This window comes from Saccostrea cucullata, unplaced genomic scaffold (assembly GCF_032062105.1).
Source record: "Saccostrea cucullata isolate Sc308-1 unplaced genomic scaffold, CSIRO_AGI_Scuc_v1 ctg853, whole genome shotgun sequence".
Classification (NCBI taxonomy): Eukaryota; Metazoa; Mollusca; class Bivalvia; order Ostreida; family Ostreidae; genus Saccostrea; species Saccostrea cuccullata.
The window spans coordinates 300,806-328,792 of record NW_026928637.1 but is presented as its reverse complement, the minus strand read 5'-3'; the positions used below and the strand labels follow the sequence as shown (position 1 = coordinate 328,792).

General features: G+C 33.9%; 1 protein-coding gene across 1 annotated transcript; it reads left to right on the top strand.

Moving 5' to 3' along the window:
- On the top strand, window positions 1-27,476 carry LOC134278261 (uncharacterized). Its single transcript, XM_062760581.1, has 13 exons — window positions 1-23; window positions 4,452-4,626; window positions 8,151-8,303; window positions 13,387-13,464; window positions 15,692-15,727; window positions 17,179-17,517; window positions 17,947-17,988; window positions 19,122-20,028; window positions 20,117-20,289; window positions 21,683-21,754; window positions 22,043-22,937; window positions 23,907-23,996; window positions 27,095-27,476. Exons 2-13 carry the CDS (start codon window positions 4,453-4,455, stop codon window positions 27,211-27,213), a joined length of 3,078 nt encoding a protein of 1,025 aa, XP_062616565.1. The 5' UTR covers window positions 1-23; window position 4,452; the 3' UTR covers window positions 27,214-27,476.
- Window positions 27,477-27,987: the final 511 nt, after the last annotated feature.

The following is a 27,987-nucleotide window of genomic DNA, read 5'->3' as shown; positions in this document are numbered from 1 at the left end:
ACAAACTTCTTTGCATTATTTAAGTAAGTATCTGGTGTCTAATAAGAGGGCAAGGAGATGAACCTCTTCTGCATGTTGATTCCATGCATCATTGCATACATGTATCTCCATAGCATAGGCTTGATACACTCTGGGCGCACTTGTTTCAGACAGCCGGGCGATGACCCGGTTCACTTTTATCACATGACATATTGACCCGGTTAGTGTCTCTGAAACGAGTGAAAAATAAGCCGGATATGGCTCGTATTGGTGCTGTTGTTGTAAAAATATTTCTCTAAAAAACGCACGAGAACGATTTAGTTAGGCCTAATATGTTTTGTTTTAATATTTACTAGATCCATTCAATGTCCAATCTGTAAATTTAGGGCATATAGGGCCTTGTTACCCACAGAACTGAAAAGCTGCTGAGCTTTATTTTTAAAATTAAAAAAAAGAGTATTGGTCGTTAAATATAAACAAATATGTTGTAAAAGTCACTTATTATCTCAGTACTGTATTTTTATTGACACTGAGTCTACACACCCATTCTCAATATAAGGGCACAAATGCCTCTCTGATTTTTTAAAAAATGAAGTTCAAGATAACAATTTTTCTACCAATTACCTTTGAAAGAAAGTATCTGAAGATTTTGTTTCCAGGTTTTTTTTCATCAAATTTTAATACATGGAATAATGACAAGACGGTAAAGTAGAGGGTGATTTTATTCAGAAATTTAGCTTGAAATGTACGTTACTCTTTCTTCAATGTCCAAAAAGATATGTAAAAAAAAATGCAGTCATTAAAATCACAATTGGAATATCTCATCTTAACACCAGCACATCCTACCAACTCTGTCAGCAACATATTTTCTCGGCATACGAACGTGCGTTTGATTTTTCCTTTCAAAAAACAAAGGTTACTTTTTGATCCAGATGTATGAAAACATTTTTTTAAATATATGCTTTAAATTCTCTCTCTCTGTTTTGTTTAGAGCGATCAGTTTGGAATCTTGTCATTTTCTATAGATAGTGGAACTTCACATGTACATGTAGTAAAATTCTATTTTGTAGTTACTGTCTTTTTTAACATATATCCATGCCGATTTAGACAACTACGTAAATGTAACGTACATTTCAAGATATATTTCTGTTTAATAAAAAGCTTAAAATTCATCTAAAAATTCATCGTTTTGTTTCAGTTTATTCCAAAAAAGATTCTCTATGTAATCACATTGTGTTATATGTCACAATCACAACTATAAAAGACACGATTGCCTCAGAATATGAGTAGGTAACGTACATTTCAAGCTTGTAATAATTTGTAAATTAGTAATAAGAAAATAAAGAAAAAAGCAATTATTGACATAAAAATTGTTTTAACGCAGTGATATAAGAAATCATAATGTAACAAACGTGGTTATTTGTCATCAACTACATGAATGTCACGTCACTTCGGTAACGTTCATTTCACATATTATTGGGTAGTCCCCTCCATCTCAGTTCATTACCATTCTTTTGTGCTGTTTCGCTAAAATTGACACCGGTCGTAGCCTTGTTACTTCTACCTGTGTGCAAGGGTACAGACAAAAAAAAATAAGAGTCAGACGTATTTTGCTATGATCTAATAAATACTTGTGTTTGGCCATTGAAACTTAACATAAATCTATTCCGAATATATCCATCGACAGTCTTGTTAACAATTTCATTTAGTATGTTGCAACATCGTTTGTCAAAACACAAGCATACATACTTTTCAGCAGATCTGGAAAAATATAAACCAAAATGCAATGATTCAAACAAAACTGAGTATTGTGTGCTTTTCAGTATTTGAAATGTACGTGACCGTCTTGTGTTCTGGATTTATTTGTTTTGTTTCTTTTTCTTTTTTCTTTTTGTTTTGTTTTGTTTTTTTTACCAATTATAAGCCTATGCATACCTTGTTTAAAATTACCAACAACAATTAAATTAAAATTGACGAAAAGTCGCATAATAAAAGTAAACAAACTGCAAAAAGGTTGCTAAAGATGAATTTAAGACACTTAGAAATAAATTTTCTAGCATGTGGTAACAGTCTACCACATTTACGAGGATTGGGGTGCATTTCTAAGATGGATTTATGTGGTCAGTTGTCAAATGGATTGTAACGATAATTTTGTTTCGCTCGTGTAAACGCAATTCATTGACTAAATAAAAAAAATGTCAGTTAGAAATGCGCAAAATGTACGTTACCATACGTAACATACATTTCAAATATAAAAATCAATTCTCTTCCACAAGCGTACGTTAGACACGCAAAATATTGATACTATTTGAACTTGCATATCATTAGAAATGCATCATACAGGTTTCGTATTCAGAAATATATTCCAGGTATCAAAATTATATTACATATAATTGACCTTAATATATTTTTTTTTACTCAGCAGAAACGTTTCTTTTCATTAATTTTGGGATTTAGCCGATCTCCAAACTTTGAAACTTTCCTTTGTGTACACATTTGAGTGTGCGAAAGTATGAGAATACACGAAAATTCATGCGAGATTCACTTAATTCGAATTTCATGGTAACGTACATTTCAGTCACGTACATTTCAAATGATCACTTTTTATGTAAAAAATAATTTTTAATTGTGTTAAGCAAAACGTCTTTGCCAGTTTACAGGATACAAGGGGTTGCTTATTCAGAGTCGTCTCATATTTTCTACTTAATATATATTCTTAATGGAAGAATATAGGTAACGTACATTTCTTTCTTATCTCTACGATTGAAAATGTCTTTCATTCCCTTAACATATTTATAAAAGTTGCTCAAATTGTTCAATTTCATGTTACATTATCTAAGTAGGAGTAATTAACCCTTTGAAATTTCAAATTTAGCCCATCAATAAATAAAGGAGAACAAAACTATCAGGTGTATAATCTTTGTGTTTGCTTGTAATGTGGTTGAAATAGAATTAAGCGACAGGGACATAGCACAGTAAAAATTATTTATTATCACAAAGAAAATGTATTCATTGTTATGAAAAGAAATATATATGACACAAGGTTCAACTTATCAGAAAAGTTTTACTTGAGAATCAAAACTATATATTACACAGAGGGGATTCAGCATAATATTTGCCTCGGCGACAGTAACGTACATTTCAAATAGGCTACTATATTCGAATTTTGAACTCCTTAAATACCCTTTCAGATCGATAATTATATGAATTCTTATTCATTGTTAACAGACTATTTATAATGTTGATTTAAAAATTACATCAGTGGTATTTCTTCTAAATGAAAACGAGGCGACATTATTTGAGCCCTTATATTGAGAATGGGTGTACAGCAAATGATAAAAAACGAATGTTTCACCATCAGTAACATTTCTACCTCCGTTTTCCGCCATATTGCTTTTCATTTGGCCGCTCGAAATTTTTCGGGCGATCCGGGCTACTTTCTGACCGCCCGGCGGCTTAAAAATATTTGAAACAAGTGACTTGCCCGCTTCGTGAATATTAACCGGCTTGACCTGGCTTATGAAACAAGTGCACCCACTGTAATACAGTGAAGTCAAACCCGCTTATGTGTACCTCAAAGTGCAAGAACAGTAACTCCTGTCATATCCAGTAGATCTTCGTTAAAAAACAAACTAACCAACACCAGAAAACCACGATAATATTGATTATATATATAAATTATTGTTATTTCTGTCATAAACTCTGTAGAATTTCAACAGAAAAGATATAAATGTTTATCATGTTATTTTATGAGTTAGCCCTTACACGATAACAACAGGCAACTGTTTTGCAAGGAAAATAAATTACGTTTGCAAAAATTTTGTTGAAAGATATTAATTAAATAAATTACATAAATGTATATTAAACAATTGTTTTAAGGTATTTCAATCAAATGTATCATTTTGCCCTGCAAAAGGGTAGCATCACACTTTTTGTGACAGGGCTAATTGAATTTACTCTGAATAAGGTCCCATAAAATATTTTCAGTCATTTTATGAAAAACAATTATGAAAATTTTGTGTTCTATTCAGTCTCATTTTGATATCTTTTTTCAGTTAGCGCACAATAAATATTAGAGTTCAGGAGAACTAGCTGACGCGCCAGTTTTACAATACGTATGTTGATGGTGCTACCATATTTTAGGATGAGTTCAGATACCAATTCAGTTTTTAGTTAGACTGGGCATAATTTGACTTAATGGTATGCTGATGTTGCATGATGTGTATGTAAATTGCATAACTGAAGGATGTTTAATGTTGGTTACTTACAAGAAAGGATGATCTTAAGCTAGTCTGTCATTATTTTTTGAGTAGATCTACATGTATATCTTTCAATTTGGCAAATAGTTCTTAATTGAAAAAAGAAAATGGGATATATTAAAATAATGTTTGGGCAAGTATCGTGAAGGTCTTATATCAATGAACCAATGACATGCAGAACATTACAGTCTTTATAATATTGTTGGTTGGTAGCATGTCTTCAAAGAAGTGGCGTAGAACTGGACAGCCAGATGTGTACCTTGATAAAGATGATGAGTTTACACCGATGATCGTCACCGTGTATAACTCGGACACAGTGGTCAGTCCAGTAAAGTCCCCTTGCTCCCTCCGTGATAAGAGAGTGGACAGCCAGGCTGAAGAGATGGAGGTCAGAAGAAATTTATTTACAAGTAAAACAGGAACAAACTTCAAAGGGAAAAATTTTAAAAAGAAAAGGTTGGAATTAGCTGTGAAAAAAATATGACATAGTTTAGGGGTGAAATGCTTTCTTGACTTAATTTAGTCACATTTTTAGCTCTTCTAAGTTCTTAGCCAAAGGCTCAAAGAGCTAATGCTATGGCCATTTGTGTGGTGTGCGTTGTGTGGTGTGCGGTGTGCTTTAACTTTTTAGAATATGGACCATTACTCAAGAACCCCTTGGCCAATTATTGTCAAATTTGTCACAGAGTATCCTTGGCCCAAGGGCTACCATTTATACTAAAATTAGGGGGTGGGACCCTAAAACAAGGGGAGATAATCACGAAAATAAAACCAAAAGTACTGGTTGCTAAAAAATCTTCTTCTTCAGAACCACCAGGCAGATTTTCACCAAACTTATATACAATTGTTCAAGGCATGACCCTGGGGCAAAGGGCGTGGTCTCAAGGTCACTTCAAAGTTGACCAAAATTTACACTTATTAAAAACGTTGATATTTTGCTTACTATAAAGACTAGGATCATCAAATCTTGTAAGTTGATGCATCTCAGGACTTCACATCATGTTAATACAAAAGTAGGTCATGGTGACCTACTTTTGAAATTTTACGGGCTTTTGTTTTCAAATTGATTTGGAGGTATATTTTGGACACTTTAAGGCCTATGATCATAAAACTTTGTAAGTTGGTGCATCTTAGGTCCACAAACAACATCAACTTAAAAGTAGGTCATCTTGACCTACTTTTTGAATTTATGGCTAATCTTTTCCAAAACATTTAATCCCATTATTTCAGACACCGAGGTTTAGAATCACCAAATCTTGTAAGTTGATGCATCTAGAGGCCTTAAAACATATTTGTCAAAAAGTAGGTCACTGTGACCTACTTTTTGAACTTTGCAGGCATTTAATTATTTTCAAATTGTTTAAAAGGCATTTTTTGAATACTATTAGACCTATGATCATCAAATTTTGTCAGTTGATGCATCTTTGGTCTTCAGAAAATGTCGACCAAAAAGAAGGTCACTGTGACCTACTTTCGACATTTTATGGCTAGATTTAAGTATCTCAGGTTCTAATTGGCTTAGAATCATTAAAATTTGTCAGTTGATGCATCTTGGGTTTTCGGAGATTAACGACCAAAAAGTAGGTCACGGTGACCTACTTTTGACATTTTATGGCTATATTTTAGTATCTCAGGTACTTATTGGCTTAGAATCATCAAACTTTGTCAATTGATGCATCTTGGGTATTTGGAGCATGTCGACCAAAAAGTTGGTAACAGTGACCTATTTTTGACATTTTATGGCTAGTTTTATGTATCTCAGGTACTAATTAGTTTAGAATAATCAAATTTTGTCATTTGATGCATCTTAGGTTTTCGGAGCATGTTGACCAAAAAGTAGGTCATAGTGACCTACTTTTGACATTTTATGGCTAAATTTAGGCATCTCGGGTACTTATTGGTTTAGAATCATCAAACTTTGTTATTTGATGCATCTTGGGTTCTAGGAGAATGCTGATCAAAAAATAGGTCACGGTGACCTTCTTGTGACATTTATGGCTATATTTAAGTATTCTAGGGTACATATTGGCTTAGAATTGTCAAACTTTGTCAGTTGATGCACCTTGGGTTTTCGGAGAATGTTGACCAATATGTAGGTCACCGTGACCCACTTTTGAATATCTCAAGTACTTATTGGCTTAGAATCATCAATCTTTGTCAATTAATGCATCTTGTGTCCTCAGAAAATTTCAATCAAAAAGTAGGTCACCATGACCTACTTATAGTATTTTGTAGTTACATTTATATATCTTCAGCCCTAACTGGCCAAGAATCATCAAACTTTGTCAGTTGATGCATCTTGGGTCTTAGGATAGATTGTATAATTTATCAGAAGAGCGATTCAAGGCCCTTGGGCCTCTTGTTTATGTGCAAACTGACTAGGTGAAATTTAATTTAATTGATTTGACTGTTAAAAATTATTTTACAAAAAAAATGATTTTTTTTTTGTAATTAATTATACTGAGAAACATGTTTATACCTTATGCCAAACCCGACTGAATGATGATCCCGTTGAAAAATTAACCGAACTGGAAATGGAGATTTTGAACCATTTATCAAACTGAGGAAAAATACCGCTGTGAATTTATACTGCAGTGAACTGTTTCACCCCTAACATAGCTCATACAAGGTGTATTTTTCCCAGTTCTGTTCAAGCATGGATTAATTCTAAATAGAATGTGTTTTATAGAAATGATATGCTAATTACTCTCAAGCATTTGAAAAAAAAAAGCACCTTCTTCTTTTCTTAAGTATAGTTTTATTGCTGATACTATAAAAAAAAATACTGGACTGTTGAAACAAATGTTGACATGATGTCAATGACCTCACACAACAAATTGAATAAAGCCACAGTCAGAAAACATTTTAATTAACAATCAACATCCCATGTTATCCAATTAAAGCAAATGTGGTAGTCAGTCGGGTTCGATCGCTGGTGGCTTGATAGCTCAGTTGGTAGAGCACCTGAACAAAGTTCAGGGGGCCGGGGTTTGAATCCTGGTCTGGTCCGCTGCATTTTCTCCTCTCTCTTTACATTTGGTGCCGTGCTGTGCCATGCCCTGGAATTGACAGGTGAAAGACCTGCCAGGGATGAGCCTGGGTTGGGTCTTTGGAGGGCCAAAGACCTTTAAGGAGGGAGGAATAATACGGTCAGCTGGGTTTGATCGCTGGTGGCTAGATAGCTCAGTTGGTAGAGCACCTGAACGAAGTTCAGGGGGGCCCGGGTTTGAATCCCTGTCTGGTCCGCTGCATTTTCTCCTCTCCCATTACATTTGGTACCGTGCCATGATCTGATTTCAATAAAACTTGGCACACACGTGTACTATACTAAGATACATAATTCTGTGCGTCAGTTTTTGATTTCGGTGAACAGTGTTGCCATTGTTACTAAAAAAAGGACATTCTGTGAAATGCCTTCAAAATGCTACTCCACCTACAGTTTTGGTCTTATTTCAATATAACTTGGCACACACGTAGACTATATTAAGATACATATTTCTGTGCATCAATGTTTGATTTCGATGAACGTTGTTGCCATGGTAACTAAAAATAGAAATTTCCATAAAATAATTTTAAAATGCTATCACAAATACAGTTTTAGTTTGATTATGATATAATGTGGCATTCAGGTAGACCACATTAGGAAACATTATTGTCTTTATTGTTTTTTAAATTTATTTTGATGAATGATGTTGCCATGGTAACTAAAATTGAAAATTCTTTAAAATTTTTTTAAAAGCTACCCCGAAAGTTGTGTTATTGCAATATTGCCACAAAGTGACTTAAGCAAGGATCATTATTCTGTTTATTGCTGTTTTAAAGTTTCAAGTCCAAATTGCTACTTTTCTCTTACTTTGTTATATGTATAAAAAAGCTACAGTCTTGACAGAGACTTCTGGTTTATCTTGTCAGGGGGAAATGAGTTCTGATGGAGATTTTCTGTCCTCTTCTGATGAGTACCAGCCTGAATCTGAGGAGGAGTATTTGGATTCTGAAAGTGACTTTTGGGAGGAGAGTGAGGACAGTGAACCAGAAGAGATCAAGGTGGAAATGAATATAGGTCAGGTAAGGAAGTAAACTGAACCAGAAAAGATAAAGGTTAAAATGGATTTAGGTCAGGTTAGAAGTAAACTGAACCAGAAGAGATCAAGGTTAAAATGGATATAGGTCAGGTTAGAAGTAAACTGAACCAGAAGAGATCAAGGTTAAAATGGATATACGTCAGGTTAGTAGTAAACTGAACCAGAAGAGGTCAAGGTTAAAATTGATAGAGGTCAAGAAAGTAGTAAACTAAACCAAAAAAGGTCAATGTTAAAATGGATGTAGGTCGTTTTAGTAATAGACTGAAAAGAAATCAAAGTTAGGGACTGACAAATCCCATTGCCCGGGGCTAGTGAATATTAGAGGTGGGCAAGTGAATTTTTAATAGGCACTAGCCCGTGGGCAAGTGCCTATTAAAGTTTTAAGTACATGTATTTGTACTTAATTGAAAGTGAAAAATTGGCATTGGAGAAATGGAGAAAGTTTTGACATTTATGAGGCAGAAAACGATCGAAAGCTGCTGATAAGTACATCATCTATAACAATGTTGGTGAAAAACTTAGTACAAAACCGTGTAAGCATATCAGATATGAGAAAAGAAAAACCAAAGGTCCAAAACCATTATTTTAAACAAATAGCAAATATCATGACTATAGCTTAAATATGATAGCAATTTTACGTCTCTATATAAGTGGAAAATTTTCGAACGGGACGTAAAACAGCATACAATTATCAACAGATTGTATGGCCAATATTCAAAAAAACAATCCTTGGCTGAAATTTTTTCTATTTAGAAATTAATTCATTATGATGAATATAAAGTGCTGGTGATGCAAGTAAAAATTGAAGTAGAGCAAGTGAAATTTGACCATGCACTGGCCTGTGGGCAAGTGCTTGAAAAATCTATTTGTCAGCCCCTGAAGGTGGAAATGGATACAGTAAAACTCTTTGAGTACGAACAGGGATATTGCGAATTCACGGATATAGCAAAGGCATTTTGGATCTCCAGTTCTATAATTTTAATGAATTTCTTAAGCAGTTATAACAAATTACGGATATAGCGAAGTAATTTCAAAGGTCCCAGCAACTTTGTTATAACCGAGTTTTGCTGTGTAGGTCAGGTAAATAGTAAACTGAACCAGAAGAGGTCAAAGAGGTCAAAATTGATATAGGTCAGGTAAGTATAAATATCAGAGGTAAGGAATTCACCATCCTTACAACCAGTAATATTCATCTTAATAAAGGGGGAAACTCCCAGTTTTTCAGCTTTGTGTGAACCTGTAGAATTAAAATATTTAGAATGTTATAGACAATGGAAAATAAATGTTGAAATATTTTTTGACAGTTATCTCAGCAACTGCTCACTGCAGGTGCTTGAAATTTTATTACACTCTTTGTTTTGGCATGCCTTATGGAGGCCGAGTTTTAGTTAGGGCCCCGCAAGGATTTGCGGGTGCCCTATAGTAATCACTCTGTCTCCGTCTGTCCGTCTGTCTGTCTGTCTGTCCGTCTGTCACTCTTCCGTCCACAAATTTTCTGTTTTTTTCTAATAACTTTTTTTATGGTTGCCCAATCAAGTTCAAATTTGGTATGGTAGTTCAGTAGGCAGAAATACATATTTTGATGCTAAATTTTCTTCTGGTTTGGAGCTGGGTTGGTGGGGTAGATTCCTTAACTATTTTTTTTTTATGGTTGCCCAATCAAGTTCAAATTTGGTACGGTAGTTCAGTAGGCAGAAATACATATTTTGATGCTAAGTTTGGTTCTCTATGTCCCATGGTTTGGAGCTGGGGTGGTGGGGTAGATTCCTTAACTTTATATAAGAATGCATTGGCAAAGAGAGATAACTGCTGAAGATGTTCCCATTGTAAACTGAATGCTGCTAGGAGTCCCTTGGGATTAATTAGCTTTCCTCCTGAAGAAAATCCAAAGCATTATCTTTATCTGTCACATTGAGATTAATTACCACCTCTGTCTGCAAATGAAGTTTGTTTTGAAGTTAAATCAATTTGGAATGCTATGAACACTGTGAAATGTGGATTTAAATATAAATTTTTATTATTTATTTTTGTTTGATAGAACTTATGATTTCATTGAATTCTAAAAAAAAAAAAAGAAATAGAATAAGGAAGATTTTTTGATTGACTTTTTTCACTTTTTTTTTAATATATTAATTCAAGAATATAATTAATTTTTAATGTAGTTGTATAAAAACCCCATTCTATCATTAATACTGAAAAAGTTCTTATTGTAAATTTAGAAGAAAATGATGAGAGAGGTGCAATTAATCCCTTGGGATTAATTATCTAGCCTGCTGCAGAAAATTTAGTAGGCTTTTCTTTATCTGTCGCTTTAAGATTAATGAAAACCTTTGTCTGCAACTGCTGTTTGTTTGAAGTTAAGGTCAAGCCTTCATGTCATATTTGCATTCATTGAAGGCTGGCATTTTATATAACACAAGCTTCATAATTGTTTAAATATACATTCAATGTTAAGTTGTTCTTTACTGCCTAATGTAAATACAAGGATATTATTTTCAGGTTTTTGAATATTCAGGAATTATCTTAATTTTAAGAATACAGTTGGTGTTGCTTATTCTTCATACATTTATTAATTATTCTGTAAGCTGCACCCATTTAATTCTACCCCATGGCGGGGCCCTTGCTGACTGGTCAGTTTTCTAGTTTTGTTTGAATCTGATGTGAACTTCCTACAGGTAACTCTTGATGGCTCGAACTTCGATCTCTCGAAGTGAGTCTCCGGTCCCGATTTTTTCCCCATTATAACTAAGCAAATTTACTCTTGATTTCTCGAACTCTTGATCTCTCGAAACCCTTGATCCCTCGAAGTAAAATTGCAGTCCCGCTGTGCATATTCTATTGAAATTCACCCTTGATACCTCGAAGTGGCTAAGTGTATACAAAGTTACATAATTAGCAACTTTACCTGGACATTTAATGACCCCAGGCAGAAGACGCGGGTCTCGTGAAATGGGATGTTTATTCAGGTGACACTTATTCTGCAAGGTGATAATTGATTTATAATTAATCTTATGGTGCCTATATGCTATCAAATTAATAACCATCGTCTGTATTACGATAATTCAGAAACGCAGTGTCGCTGAGAAATTGTTTCACAATTGCAGATTACGAGACCAAACAATTAATGAATTAAATTTTGATTTCGAATCAGTTTCAAAGTTTAACGTAATATTAAAATTCAGAAACAGCCTCGCTGTCAATTTGACGACTTTTGTTGGACAAATACATACAGAATTTCGTTCAATGCACATGTTTGCCACTTTGGAAAAGTCACAATGTTATGTACACACGAATGAGTAGAATGATATCCGTATGGCCAGATAAAATTAATCTTTAGATTCTCATCCCCGCCCACCCCTCTCAAAATGCCCCGCCCCAGCGTTTTTTATTTTGATTTTTGGGTGTTAATAAAGGCATTTTCATGTATTTTTATTCAGTAAGAATTTAGGTGAAGTTTAAGAGTTATCTCCCGTCTGTATTAAAAGTCGCATGTCGCTATTTATAGCAAAAGAGCCATGTGAAGAATGTAGAAAAATCGGCAATAAAAGCAGTTTAAATATGTAAGGAAAAGATTATTTGTCAGTATAGAGAAGGCAGAGAAAAAATAATAGCATAAACATATCTAGATACCATTACTGCCAATCATGAGTAAGTTTTTAAAGATTTTTTAAAACTAAGTATAAAAAATAGACATGCAAATTGACACCTGGTCAAGTTTAAACGATCTCCAACTGTGTGTGATTTTGATTTGAAAAAAGAAAATAAAACATCGTAGGCAGGCTTTAGAGAATGTTTAGTGCTAAGAAAATGTTAAATATCAAACCTGTTCAGGCCTCGGTTTTTTTGGTAGGATATTTTATTAGAATATTTTATAGATTTTGTAAATATGACCTATTTTATTGTCGAACATGTCAAGTCTCAAGAACAATCCAATTTTTGAGGAAGGTGGGAATCTATGATATTTTACAGAAAACAGGGATTTGTAGGTAAAACTAAAGGGTCTTTAGGGAAAGGCCGATGAGAAGTCATGCATACAAAATTTATTGATATCAGAACCCCACCTCATTTTGTTTTGCGTGTGCCGTACGTATACGTGTACTTGATAATTTGTTAATTAACAATAAATATCTTATAATTTAAGCAAGAATTTTCTTTAACATATTTAAAAGAATATGAAAAAAATAAAATCTATTCATATTGGCATTAACATAATGAAAAAATGTGTACGGAAAGTCCATGTTTTGTTAATACTTACAATTTAACAATTATAAAAAATAAAAAATAAAATTTGGAAAGTAAAAAATCTGGTCATAACGCGTAACGACATTCACGACATCCGCCCACCCGCCCCAATTTTTTAGCAAATGAGGATGAGAATCTAAAGATTAATTTTACCTGGCCTATGATAAAAAAAAAATAAACATACACGAACTGACGATGTACATTTTTTGCTTTACTCAGTTTAATAAATATTCATCTTAAATACGAAAACATATCGTTGTTTTGTAAAAACCACGGGTAAAAGGTAGCCTGGTTCCCTGTCCCTGTTTTGCTTCGTATTCTCTGCGTCACTAGGGCCAGGTGGAGTACAATGGATTCAGGGCGAATCTGCCCTGAATCTTAGCCAATTGTGACGTCGAAAATGGCTGCACCTCCGGCAAAGACGTTCATTGTGACGTCGTATTTTTCTACGTCGTCGACGTAATGTGTCATTGTTACGTTGATATTTATTTCCGTGGTTAACGGCAACGGCTCAAAAACCCACGATTTAGCGTGTAATCCACCTGGCTCTCCTGCCTTGGCAAGGATGAGACAGGGGACCAGGCTAGGGTAAAAGGTAAGGACTGTATGAAAATCATTACATCCGGTATGACTAATTTTAAAACCTGTCAAACAAACTCGGAATAATCCGGACTCTTGAAAACTCGAACTCTTGATCTCTTGAAGTTTTCCCTCGGTCCTGCGGACTTCGAGGTATCGAGAGTTACCTGTATTTACTCATGTGTCTGTCTTTACCAATTTTCCATGAACTTACAGAAAACATTGCGTTTGCTTTGCATATTCAGGGTTGCCTTGAAATAGGAGACGAAGTGATGTATCCTTCAAAGTCAAGAAAGTCAGTTACAACACCAGAAATAACTAAGGTAAGACAATTACAACACCAGAAATAGCTAAGGTAAGTCATTTACAACACAGAAATAGCTAAGGTAAGACAATTACAACACCAGAAATACCGGTAGCTAAGGTAAGTCATTTACAACACAGAAATAGCTAAGGTAAGACAATTACAACACCAGAAATACCGGTAGCTAAGGTAAGTCATTTACAACACAGAAATAGCTAAGGGAAGTCATTTACAACACCAGAAATAGCTAAGGTAAGACAATTACAACACCAGAAATAGCTAAGGTAAGTCATTTACAACACAGAAATAGCTAAGGTAAGTCATTTACAACACCAGAAATAGCTAAGGTATGTCATTTACAACACCAGAAATAGCTAAGGTAAGTCATTTACAACACGGAAATAGCTAAGGTAAGACAATTACAACACCAGAAATAGCTAAGGTAAGTCATTTACAACACAGAAATAGCTAAGGTAAGACAATTACAACACCAGAAATAGCTAAGGTAAATCATTTACAACACAGAAATAGCTAAGGTGTGTAGAAAACTTCAAATGCAAGCATATGTTTGAGAAATTCATTTAAGGCCTAAACTACCAGAAATAGCAAGACATGTTGTAAATGCATGTAAACATGAAAGATACATTCCATAACTAGAGCAAGTCAAGTAAAAACATGAGTAATTAGGGCACTGCAAGAAGTTCATGATACCCTTTAGTAATCACTTTGTCCATCTGTCTGATTGTTCAACAGACAATCTATTCGTCCACATGTTTTCTGTTTTAGCTCACCTAAGCTGAAAGCTCAAGAGAGCTTTTTCTGATCATTAACATCTGTTGTCTGGCATGCCACGTCTGTCTGTCTGTAAACTTTTCACATTTTCAACTTCTTCTCCACTGGGCCAAATTTAACTACAGTGTAATACATGTATTGATAAAAACAACCCTGGGGAGCTTTTTCATGGTTTTTGCATGTTTTGCATCCTTTTAATACTTGCAAATTTACTTGGACTTAGAAAAATTCCAATTATTTGCAGTTTTCATTCATTTTCTTTGCAGAGGTTGCACATATTGAAATGAAATTTGATATACAGGTTTATGATAAAAATATCTAGGTCAGGTTCAGTTTTGGGTAAGTTGAGCCTTTTTGGATAGATTTAAACCCCTTAGACTTAGAAATATTCCAATCATTTGGGGAAGGGGGGGGGGCATAAGTGTTTTACAAAAGTACATCTCTTGTTTTGACCTTGGCCTTTCCTTTGATCTTGACCTCACTTTTCTTTTAAATTAGTGTTTAGCCCAGTTTTAAAGAAACCATTGAGGATAGTGATCATAGTGTTATCAAACTTGATATGCTGAAACAGCTATTCAACTGCATCAACATTTTTTATCTTGACCTTTCCTTTGACCTTGACCTCACTTTTCTAAAATTAGCATTAAACTTCATATGGTGATATGTACATATATAAGCTATTCAACTGCATTAACATTTTTACCTAGACCTTTCATTTGACCTTGACCTCAATTTTCTCAATTTGTGTTTAACTCAGTTTTAAAGAAAACATTCACAATATTTTATCAAACTTCATATGCTAATACATACACTGTACTGATGTAAGCTTTTCAACTGCTTCAACATTTATTGACCTTTCCTTTGACATTAACTTTATATATTTTAATAAGTGTTTAGCTCAGTTTTAAATAAACTGTATCAAAAATGTTTGACCTTGACCTTTCCAGTAAACTTGACCTTTCTTGCGATCTCAATCTTTACTTTTCCAAAACTTTTTTTGCTTAGTTTTAAAAAATATTTATGTAAATGCATTATTTAGTGAGAATTTATCATCTAATAACCAAGTTTTTAAGATTTCAAGAGGGGGGTTATGTTCTATGGACATATTTCTAGTTTCTAGTCATACCTATGTTTGAAATCTTTATTGAAACTTTTTAGTCTTTCCTTGGTTTGCCATAACTTCTTGTTTATCACAACTTAGGCAAAAGTTGTCACTTACTTCATGCACTCCACATGTCATGGTGCTGACAACAAAAATAAACACATACCTTAATGATTATAAAACAATTAAAAATGTTTTACATGTATATGTGTTCTAAATCTTGGCAATTGTCTTTATATAATTTTTGGACCAATACCATCATTTTGAAAAATAGTAGCAAAATATTTGTCGCTGGTACATGATATAGAATTATAGATAGGACCAAATATTATTTTTCATTTTTTTTTTTCAGGATTCATCACCCAGTGTTAAAAAGATTGAAAAGCAGGCAAGTAAATATATTAAGGTCATTTGAATTATTCCTATTACCTTGTCTGTTATGTGTCCTTATTGGTTCATGTGAGCCAAAGGTGTGAGATTTTATGATAAAAATTTATCTGTTGTCTGGTGCCATCATAAACTTTTCAGATTTCATCTTCTTCAAATGAAGGGCCACATCCTCTTCAAAGGATAAGAATAATTATGAAATAGTGAAAAATTAATGTATCTTTTGAAAATCTTCTTCTCAAGAAAGCATAGCCATGATTGGTGATATTTATAAAAAAGCATCAACAGGTAGTGAAGATTCAAGATTGTCAAGATTTTTCAAATCATTAGGGTGGAGCCATATGGGCAATGAAATGTTTGCCTAGAAATATATAGGAAAAATCTTTTTAAATCTTCTCAGGAAAAGCAAAGCCTTGGATGATTGGTGATATTTAAATGAAAGCAACCTAAGTAGTGTTGATTCAAGTTGGTTTAAATCCTGACCCCCGGGGAAGGTTGGGAATACGATGTGGGATCAGTTTTACATAAGAATATACAAGTAAACTTTGTTATTTCTACATCGACGGGACAATCGAAAAATGTGGAGATATCCGAGGTGTCGAGATATCAGAGTTGAGACTCTACACCCTTAATTTAATTGTATAGTAACAGACTGAGTAAAACAGACGTGTAACTATGTACATGTCTTCAATAGACTGTAGCTCGTTTGTTTATCTTTTCCTCTATATTTATTAGAAATCTAAGAAGTTGTACACAAATGGCATTGTAAACTTTTCACATTTTCATCTTCTTCTCAAGATCCCCTGGATCAATTTCAACCAAACTTGCTACAAAGTATCCTTTGGTAAAAGGGATTCAAGTTTTTTTTTTCAAGTGAAGGGCCAAGCCCTCTTCCAAGGGGAGATAATTATGAATTATCAAAAGTGAATTGCATTTTTAAAAAATCTTCTTCTCAAGAACCACTGGGCCAGGAAAGATGAAACTCATGTGGAATCATCTTCAGATAGTGTAAATTTAAGTTTGTTCAAATCATGATCCCAGGAACAAGGGTGGGGCCACAATGGGTGATGTGCTCAGGTGAACGATGTGTCCCATGGGCCTCTTGTTCATTGTTCAAGTCATGACCCCTGTTGATGGGGCCACAATAGGGAATCAAAGTTTTACATTAAAACATATAGGAATTTTTTTTTGAAAATCTACTCAAGCATCACTGGGCTAGACAAACTGTCACTTTTATTGAAGCTCCCTGAGGTAATGTAGATTCTAGATGGTTCAAATCAATATCCCTTTGGTAGGATTTGGCCACAATAAGTATGACGAAAGAAAAATCTAGGAAAAAAGTACAGTTATACCAAAGTTTCTCAGATGAACATTGTCGTCCATGGGTCTCTTGTTCAATTTATGACTCCTGGTTTTGGTGTGCTTCTTAAAAATAACATTTTTAATTACCAGAGACCAGCACGTATGTGTGTATTTTGTAACAAAGTAATAGTTGGTGGAAGACTCAAGAATCACATAATGCGTCATCAGAATACGCATAATGAAGTGAAAGAAATTCTACAACAGCCCTCGGAGGTCCAGGTAAAATGGTTCAACCAGAAACGAATTGAGGGAATCTACCAGTATAACCTCAAACATTTGAACTTTGGAGATGATCAACTTATGCGAGAGAGAAGACCCAAAAAGCAAGACAGTTTGCGCATGTGCAATGAATGTAAAAGATTTTACTCCCATAGAACATTTTTCCGACACAGGATGAGATGTTGCCCTAAAGAAAATCAGCAGGAAGAGGTGAGAGAATATCAAATGGTCAAAAAGGAATATATATTAGCTTAAAACCTTATACAATAGTTTTCTAGACACAAAGGGTTATGGATCAAATTGGACATAGGAAGTTACTGACAGCTTAATACCTTTTGAACCTTTTGATTGACAGAGTTCAAACTTTGTACACTGATGACCCCTATCAGTTTAGAGGTTAAAAGGACAAGGGTCACTCAACATATTAGATAATATTGTCAGCTCAGTTTCTGGAGAATCATACGCTTTACAGACTTCAATCTTGATACACTGATACCACATTTATGTTTAAGAATACTTAAACAACAATTAATCATCTGAGATAAATGTAGCATGTTGAAGAGAAATGTAAAACAAGCAACAAAATTGTAGAAAAAAAAGATAATTAAGTGTCTTCCACATGAGTGATTTTTATTTCAGGTTTCATCATGTTCATCTAATGTGAAGAAGATTGAGAATCGAGTAAGTAAAGCTTGTTAAATGTAATACATGTACTTCTCTTCTTCAGAATTGGTCAGGTCTAAATTTACTTCAGAGAATGTCTTCTACACTACCAGACTAGCTTCAGATGCTGGATCTGACCTACATTTTCCAAATAAATGTCCATGGCAATGTTTTTGGAGAAGGTTTCTTCTTAAGTAATTATAAGCTTTTCCTGGACCAAACTTGCATTGATGATGCATTTGGGGATAGCCACTACTAGACTTGCTTCGGATGCTGGATCTGACCTACATTTTCTAAACGAGTGACCATGGCAATGTTTTTGGAGTAGATCTTTAATTATATAGCCATAATGATAAATTTCATTTAAGGATGAACAGTTAGAGACTTGCTATTTGAAACTTGATGTTGGAAATGAAATCATTTTCTGGAATAGATTGAAGAATTTTGAACTACATGTACTGTAAAATCACATATTTTAATGGTTTGAGAAAAATATTTTGGTTCATGGGGATTTGATATCGTGGTTGAAACATTGTTTAATAGTACATGTAATATATTTGAAAAATTGCATATTGTGGTGGACATTAATTTGGGTCTCTTCATACCTTGAAAACCACAAAAATTAAACCCCCACAAAAATTAGTGATTTCACAGTGTAAGGCCTTCTTAAACAGAACTTGTGTGAATATTATTGTCATGATTTATACTTGCTATAAAAAAAGTATGATGTAAGATTTGCATTACTTTCACCGATAACATTCTTTGAGATGAGGTTGTACTCTTTAATTATCTTTGTTTTCTCTTTTACATGTATGCTAAAAATATTTACTGACCTTAATTTTATTTTGGGACAGCCAATGAAAATTGACTGATGAGGATATTGACTGATGAACAGATTTATTTTACATGCTTTTCACATGTAAAATGCTATGTTGCTGAATTAGTCATATTTTTAGCTTCGTGAGGTATTGTAGTGGTAAGATGAGGTCCCAAACACACCAAGGTGCCATCAGCTTTTAATGCAGGGGAAAAAAGAACAGCATAAGCGTAGTTACTCATATGAACAATTGTGGTCTATGGGCCACTTGTTTGAATATTTATGGTGTGGTGCCATCTGTTAATTGATTTTTAATATTTTTTTTAATTAACAGAGACCAGCACGTATGTGTGTATTTTGTAAGAAAGTTTTGAATGGTAAGAGACTAAGAGATCACATTAAAATTCATAAGAAAACCCACGAAGAAGTAAGAGAAATTCTACAACAGCCCTTAGAAACCCAGAACAAATGGTTTGAGCAGAAACGAATAGAGGGAATCTACCAGTATAACCTCAAACATTTAGATGCAGCAGATGATCAACTCATGCGAGAGAGACAATCCAAAAGACCACATAGCTTACGTATGTGCACAGAGTGTAAAAAATTCTTCTCAAGTCGTACTTTTTATCGCCACAAGTCACAGTGTGGTACAAGAAGCCAAGGACTTAAGAAAGAACAGCTGAGACCTGTAGGTGCTGATATGGATGAAAACTTTGTTACTGGAATTTTGTATCAATTTCGAGATGGGGAGGTAGGAAGCTTGATAAGACAGAATAAAATCATTCAGATGATAGGATATAAACAGTTCTTGTCGGGTAAAAGGGAAGATGGTATACCAAAGCATCTCAGACTGGAAATAATGACTAACATGAGGACACTGGCCCGACTGTTTCTGTGTTTTAAATCCTTAATGACAGGATCAGAGGTATCTGTGGAGGACATGTACAAACAGGAGAATCTGGGAGTGCTGAAAGATGCAATAAAGAAACTTTGTAGAGATGATAATGGGGAGAAACATAGTTTGAAACTTAGTCTTAATATCATCTTTCAACGAAGCATAAGAAATTTAACTTTGTTCTATGAAGAATCTAAGGAAAATTTAAAAGTGGAAGAAATTAAAGACTTTGGAGAAGCATATAGACTCTGTGAGGTGGAAATTATAGGTAATTCAAAACAAGTCATTCTGGAGAATTCACTGAAAAAAAGAAGCCAGGGGCAATCAAATGATTCCCAGAATGAAGGTAAGTGTACTTGTTGATATATTTTGGAATTTGATGAACAAAAAGATTAAGATGCATTAATACGACACACTGATTTTTATCGTATTAGCTGACAGCATGTGTTCAAACAAGCGACATGAAGTTGGACCACCAACAGTGAGCTCTGATTCAGAAAATGTACCAAATGTTAACTCTGAGTCAGCTACACATGGAAGAGAAGAGAAATCACCTTCTCCAGGAGTTCAGCTTCCTTCTATTAGCAGATCCTCTGAGGAGAAACAGGTCAGTATATCTACTGATTCTTAGGATCTTTCATTGTCAGCTCCTCTGAGGAGACACAGGTTAATATATTAGCTAATCCCTGTGAAATATCATTTCTCTGCATTCTACGGATTCTTTTGTCATTATACCCCTGCTTGAAAAGTGGGAGGGTATACTGTAATCGGTATGTCCATCCGTCCAGCTGTACGTCTAGCTGTCTGTACATCCATCCGTCCGTCTGTTACGCTTTAGGGTACCCATCTCTTATCTGCAACTCCTCTCATACCACTGAGTGAAATTTAATGAAACTTTCACAGAATCTTTATTACATATTGCCATTTGTGTACCTCCTATTTTACTTATTGATCCAACACATATATTGGGTTTCCCAGCCACAGCAAAACATGGACTTTGTCATCAGGTATAACCATATGGGAGGCAGGGGGTATCATTTAGTGAGCTCATTGCTCACAGTACCTCTAGTTTAAATTTGACTTTAATTTGGTTCAGCATAACCTCTGGCAACAACTGTAAGAATTTTTGCTGCTGAAACTCCAAAGCAGAAATAATTTGTATGAATGAAAAACAAGTCACTGATATTTATGAGCAACAAGCTACAATAAAGAGATAAGATATTCATTATTTTCAGTAAAAACTTGTGGGTTAAAAAAATCTCACACACCAGCGATCAGCCCATTTATTTTCTAAAATAACAGAAATGAAAAAGACATTTAATTAAAAATAAAGAATTTGATAAACAAAATTGGTTTATCTATACTTGAAATAATACAAAAAATTGTTTACTGATTAATAATCCACAAATTTAATAACGAATCAAATTTAAAAATTCTAAATTATGTCAGTTAAATATTTTATTTTAAATTTTGGTATCTTGCAAAACTTTGGTAATTAGGGATAGACAGTAACCTTCAGTAATTTCAAAGTTTGACTTGTCCAAAAGCAAAACTTGGTTGACTAAAATTTAGATGATTCATTATTATTGTTTAAAGCCGAGTCAGCAGTATTTCAGCCATATTTCAGTGATCTAAAATTTAGAAAGGAGCAAATGACTTACTTTATTGCTGTTACATTAAGGTTTTTATGGTTCTACTTAGAACCCCCTACCCCTTCCCATTGTAAGATGTACCCCATAAAAATTTAAAAGTGTTGAAATTAATTTTTCATTAATTTTATAAACTATTGAATGTAAGCTAGATAATATACATTTCAATAAAAATATTCCTCTGTCAGGTCAGACAAGTATATGGGCAGTTTCACTTGCCTGAATGAGAATGTACTTGCCCTGGCCAATCAGACAGCTGTTAATATCAATCCGTGTTGTACATGTATTACTTGTTGACTATATGATTGTTGTATAAATTTGATATTTCAAATTTGGTTTTATTTTATCAAGAATGAGAAGGCAGATGAAGGAATCCATTTTGAGGAATCGAGGACATCCTCTGGGAAATCAACAAGAAAAGAGGTAAATAAATGTTATGTATAACAAGGCAAACATGCTTACAAATTATTTACTGTCAATTATTTTTCTAAATTATTGTGAGTTTTCTTTAAAGATTGCACCTTTCACTTTTGACATGATAATGTCATCAGGGCATTACTTATTTTAATGTTGCACTAAAAGAAATTTGTAAATTAAAAATTGAGCACATGTCAAATAAGCCTCTTTCAATATGAGTTTCTTTGATGTGTACAGAAACTTACTTTTTAAGTACACTTTATTACATCTTTGTTTCTTAATTTTCTCTAACAGAGACCAGCACGTATGTGTGTATTTTGTAAAAAAGTTTCGAATGGTAGATTAAGGGAGCACATTAAAATTCATAAGAAAACCCACGAAGAAGTAAGAAAAATTCTACAGCAGCCCTTAGAAACCCAGAACAAATGGTTTGACCAGAAACGAATAGAGGGAATCTACCAGTATAACCTCAAACATTACAAATTGGAAGACGGTCAACTTATGAGAGAGAGACGGTCAAAAGGACAAAACAGCCTACGTATGTGTAGTAAATGTAGAAGATTTTATTCCCATAAAACCTTTTACAAACACAAGTCGCAGTGTGGTGCAAAGTGTAAAGGTCTGAGGAAAGAACTGTTTAAACCCATTGATGGTGATATCGATGAAAAGTTTTTAACAGAAATTTTAAACAAATTTCGAGATGGGGAAGTCGGAACTCTAATAAGACAAAATAAAATAATACAGATGTTTGGATACAAGCATTTCTTGTCACGAAAAGTTGAATCTGCCATACCAGATAAGTTTAGACAAAACATCATGACGGAAATGAGGGAAATTACCCGACTGTTTCTCTGTTTTAAATCCTTAATGACAGGATCAGAGGTATCTGTGGAGGACATGTACAAACAGGAGAATCTGGGAGTGCTGAAAGATGCCCTCAATGAACTTTGTAGAGATGATAATGGGGAGAAACATGGCATTAAACTCAATGTAAATGCCATCTTCCAAAGGACCACCAAAAGGCTGGCTGACTTCTATAAGGAACATGGGGAAAGTTCCAAAGCGGAGGAAACGACAAAATTTGGTGAAGAATACAAGGACTTTGTGTCAGAAACCATTAACGAGTCCCAACACCAAGTCCAAGCCAATATGTGGAAGGAGGAAAGGCAAAATGCTTCCTCAGCTAAAGGTAAATAAAAAGACTGCTTGTCTCTACATACCATTCAGTGTAAAAGTCTTCTCTGTACATATGATAGTCTTCTCTATATGTATAATAGTCTTCATTGCTAGAAATTAAATATCCCATACCCTGGACGTCGGTGTAGGCGTCCTAGGTTAAAGTTTTTGGTGCTGGTCTCTCTTTAGGTACTTTTTTACAATCAGATATGCATCTGTTCTAGTGTGTTTCATTGTACCAGTCAAAGTTTCAGATGCTGCAAACAATAAAATGTAGGTTAATGTTTTTGGAGCATTAACATATTAAAAAAAGGTCTAATGTGTACGAACCATAGGCCCCAGTCCAAACTTGCATTGTTGATACTCAATTATAAAAATAAAAAATAAAATACTGGATGTGCCCTACATTTTTTTAGCAAATTTAAGTTTTTGGTGAGAATCTAAAATAACTATAAGCTATATGTTGATCTTGGCATCTAAGGATGCATACTACCAGGCTTGCTTCAGATGCTGGATCTGACCTTAATGTTCCAGATGAGTGAACAGATTAAAGTTTTTGGAGCAGGTTCATTCTAAAGTAACTATAAGCCCTATGTTGACCAATCTTGCATGGTGATCCATATAAGGATGCACACTCCGGGCTTGCATATAGATTTTCCAGATGTGTGATCTTGAGCAATACACATCTAGATTTTATTTTAATGTGGGACTTTGCCTTACTTAAGAGGTGATCTCTGTAATCTTTGATTACTTATGTTTAAGATATTAGATTTTTTTTTTTTCATCCCACTATATATTGCTGAGTGTTGACATTTAGATTGACATTTAGATTAATCTTCACACCCATTTAACTTGACTAAGATGCACAAAAATATTCCACAGTAGAGACTGATAAGAAAAAATAGCAGGTTTATGTGGCAAATCTCATCTAGAAAAATTAAACAGAGGAATTATAAGTGTATACATGTATCTTATTTTTTAGTCTCATTTTCCTGGGGTCGAAAAAACACCGCCAAAATAAATGAAGATTTCAAGTCTTGGATAAGGATTGACAAAGGAAATCCACTACCAAGTAAGTAGGGGTTTGTAAATAAAGTATTTTATCTGATATCATGAGAATATATGGTCATTAACTGATTGATGCTATAAATCTTTGGACCATTAATGATTATATCTTTGACTAGTTTATATGTATCAAAATGTTAATTATGTATGTATGTTAATTCTTATGATTAGGCTGAGCAGAAGGCTCAAGTGAGCTTTTCTGATCACATTTTGTCCGTCATTCTTCCGTCTGACCATCCATCCATCTGTAAACTTTTCACATTTTCAACTTTTCAAGAACCACTGGGCCAATTTTAACCAAACTTGGTACAAAGCATCTTTGGGTAAAGGGGAATTCAAATTGTTAAAACGAAGAGCCAAGGACAAGGGAAAATAATCAAGAAAAGACAAATATAGGGTGGGGTCATTAAAAAAATCTTCTGAAGAACCACTGGGCCAGAAAAGCTGAAACTTATGTGGAAGCATCCTGAGGTAGTGTAGATTTAAAATTGTTCAAAAATCATAACTTACTTAAGAGGTGAGCTCTGTAATCTTTGATTACTTATGTTTAAGATATTAGATTTTTTTTTCATCCCACTATATATTGCTGAGTGTTGACATTTAGATTGACATTTAGATTTAGACCCTGCGGGTTGGGCGGGGCCACAATAGGGAATCAAAGTTTTACATAGAAATATAGACTGAGGGAAAATCTTTAAAAATCTCTTTCTCAAGAACCACTGGGCCCGCAAAACTGAAACTTATGTGGAAGCATCCTGGGATAGTGAAGACTCTAAATTGTTCAAATTATGAATCATGGGGTAAGGTGGGGTCACAATAGGTATTACAAGGGGAAAATCTGGTAAAAAAAAAACAAAACAGCCATGCTCAAAGCTACTCAGGTGAACGATGTGGCCCATGGGCCGCTTGTTTACTGTATGCTATATGTATTGCAATATTTTCAATGAAAATTACAATAGCATTTTCTTATAATATTAACTTTAATCTACATGCAGAATGTACATAACTATGAAAAGTAACCAAAAGGAAAAAAATCTTGTTGATTTCATTAAAGTTATGCTCTGAAATACATCCATAAAACAGCTTCTGTCTCTTACTGTTTGGCTTAATAACAAGCCTTTCTTATATTTATTTTTATATTTAATAATAAAATTCCTTAGTCTAAGCATTTTGCCCGATATTTCAATACTACAAAAACGTATTGCAATATATTTTTTGTCATTGTATTGCAATATACCGAAATATCGATATTTTTACCCAGCCTTACCTTCGGAGAAGAAGTTGAAAATGTGATCAGAAAAGCTCACTTGAGAATTTGGCTCAGGTGAGCTACAAACAGAGGAAGATGAATAAATATAATACCACCATATGGTTTTAACTGGTGAACCGGGAAACTATGTATCGGGTCAAAAAGTAAAATAGGAGGTGCACAATGGCAACATGTAATAAAGATTCTGTGAAAGTTTCATCAAAGAACTTTATGCGGTAATTACCAATATTTGCCCCCCCAAATCAAACTTTGATGGAGATATATTTAATTAAGTTCTTAATCAGGGGAGTAAATGCTGACTTCAAAGCACTAAATATTTTCATAATGACGATGTACGTATACAAACATGACGTAAATTTCAATGAATTTTACAGAAAAATGTACATTTTCGTCAATATTTTCATGTGTGTTCAGGATCAATATTTTGATATAATGTGTAGAATATGTATGTATATCAATGAAATACATCAATATTGTTCCTGAACACACTTGCGCTCTATAAATTTTAAAGCTAAAATTGTTGAAATTTTGTCCGTTTTGTCCTCTTTCTGAAAAAGGATATAAAATCGGACTAGTTTGTGACGTCATAAAAACAAAAATTGTAAATACACTGCTTTGACACTATAATATTTTCTGTTAAGCCAAAAATATATTGAATTCAGCATATTTCAGGAAGTTTTCAAAATTTGACTTTTGTGGAACCATATAGTTCTTTCATTCAGTGGTATGAGAGGAGTTGCGGATCATATACCCTTCCGTTTGTATAATACCACCAATGTCAACCAAACTTGACGTAAATCATCCTTGGAACTGGGGATTCAAGTTTGTTTGACAATTTAAAGAAACCTTTCAGGGAGATAATTACAAATTTGTAAAACATTAATGACATCTTTTATAAATCTAAAGAACCACAAAGCCAAAAAATTTGCAGCTTACGTGGAACCATCCTAAGATTCAAGTTTGTTCAAATCATGATCCCCAGGGGATATGGAGGAGTAACAATCGACAATAAAAGAATACCAGAAAACTTAAAATCCATATTCATACGGAAGCGTCCTTAGATATTGTTCAAATCATGACACCCCCCCTCCCCTCCCCCCTTTCCACCTGAAAAATTATATTTATCCAGTCAAAGAACATTTTCACATAATGTTAACATAAAAGAGGCACATGATGATAACTGTAGTGAGCTCTCTCAGCTTTTTTTATTAAACTTGAGGGGATGACTAACTTCATCCTTGTTCTGGGGCCAAGAATTTTTTGAATTAGCTTATAAATTATGTATGCCCTTCTCATTACTTATAACATTTTTACAAACTGAGAATGAATCCAACCATAGCAAATAATGATTTCCATTTCTAAAATGGAGAGATTCATTTTTATGCACATAATACAATTGATAATTAAAGTTAAATCATTTTGATTAAAGACCAGTATGTCTGTACACTGAATACCAAATAGAAAATACTTTCCTTTTTCTGTCTATCAAAATTTTTCAAAAAGACTACCTTAAATGTCTATGACAATTTTCATAATATAAATTCTATAGCTGTATGTAGAAGGGGGAAATGGCCTGGTAGTTTTAGCACATATTAAATGACCATTTTCCTTTGCTTTTGAGTGAATACAAAATCCATACGCACCTCTTGGATGACATCTACCGGTACATACAATGGATTTTGACCTATCCAATATGCCAACTTTCTTTGTTCTTGAAGTTACTCAGGTGAATGTTGGGGCCCATGGGTCTCTCATTGTAACATAGCTTGTGCATGTTATTATTAAAACAGCAAAAATTTAAACATTAAACTTAATATTTTATCTTATTTTTAAAGGCAAATCTGAATTGGAAGCCTACCTAGACAAGCACTCGGATATTGGATGTACCTTACTGCAACTCCGTACCAAGATCATGAACGAGCAAAATAAACGAAGAAGATTATTATCAGTGTAAAGATGTCAGAAGATCTGAAATCTTAAAAACAATGACATTTTTAAACTAGATTTAAAATGTGGAAAAGTTAAAAATCTAGAATGTTTTGTATAGAAGCAGGGGAATCAATATTTTGATTGAAATCCATTTTGGGATTGTAAAACTTCAGTTGTGATGCTGATAATTAGTTGTATTGTGCATGTTTTATGTTAAGGCATTCATTATTGAAATTACTTTTAATGAATTATCAAGCAAATAAAGCAGAATATGAGTTTTGGAGCAAAGGGCATTCTGCATTGTAATGTTGCCATAAGGCTTATTTTAAAATAGAATAAGAATGCATTTACTTGCAGTTGATTAAAAATCTTGGAGTTTAAATTAGAAACATTTGAGAAAATCAAATTTCAGAGAAAAAAATATCATGTTTGATTATTATCTTCAGTTCATTTTGACTTAGATAAGTGTTCAGAGTATAAAGAAAATAAATTTTTTTTAAGGAGGAATGCCACACAATTTTTTATGCCCACCTTCGAAGAAGGAGAGCATATTGCTTTGCTGCTGTCTGTCGGTCCTTTTAGTTTCCATTCATTTTCTTCACAACTGTTACACATCTGAAATAAAACTTGGTATACAGGTATATCAGATGAATAACTAGGTCAAGTTCTGTTTTGGGTACAATCGCACCATTTTTGACAGAGTTATGCCCCTTGGACTTAGAAAAATTCCAATTATTTGCAGTTTCCATTCATTTTCTTCGGAGAGGTTGCACATATTGAAATGAAATTTAGTAACAGT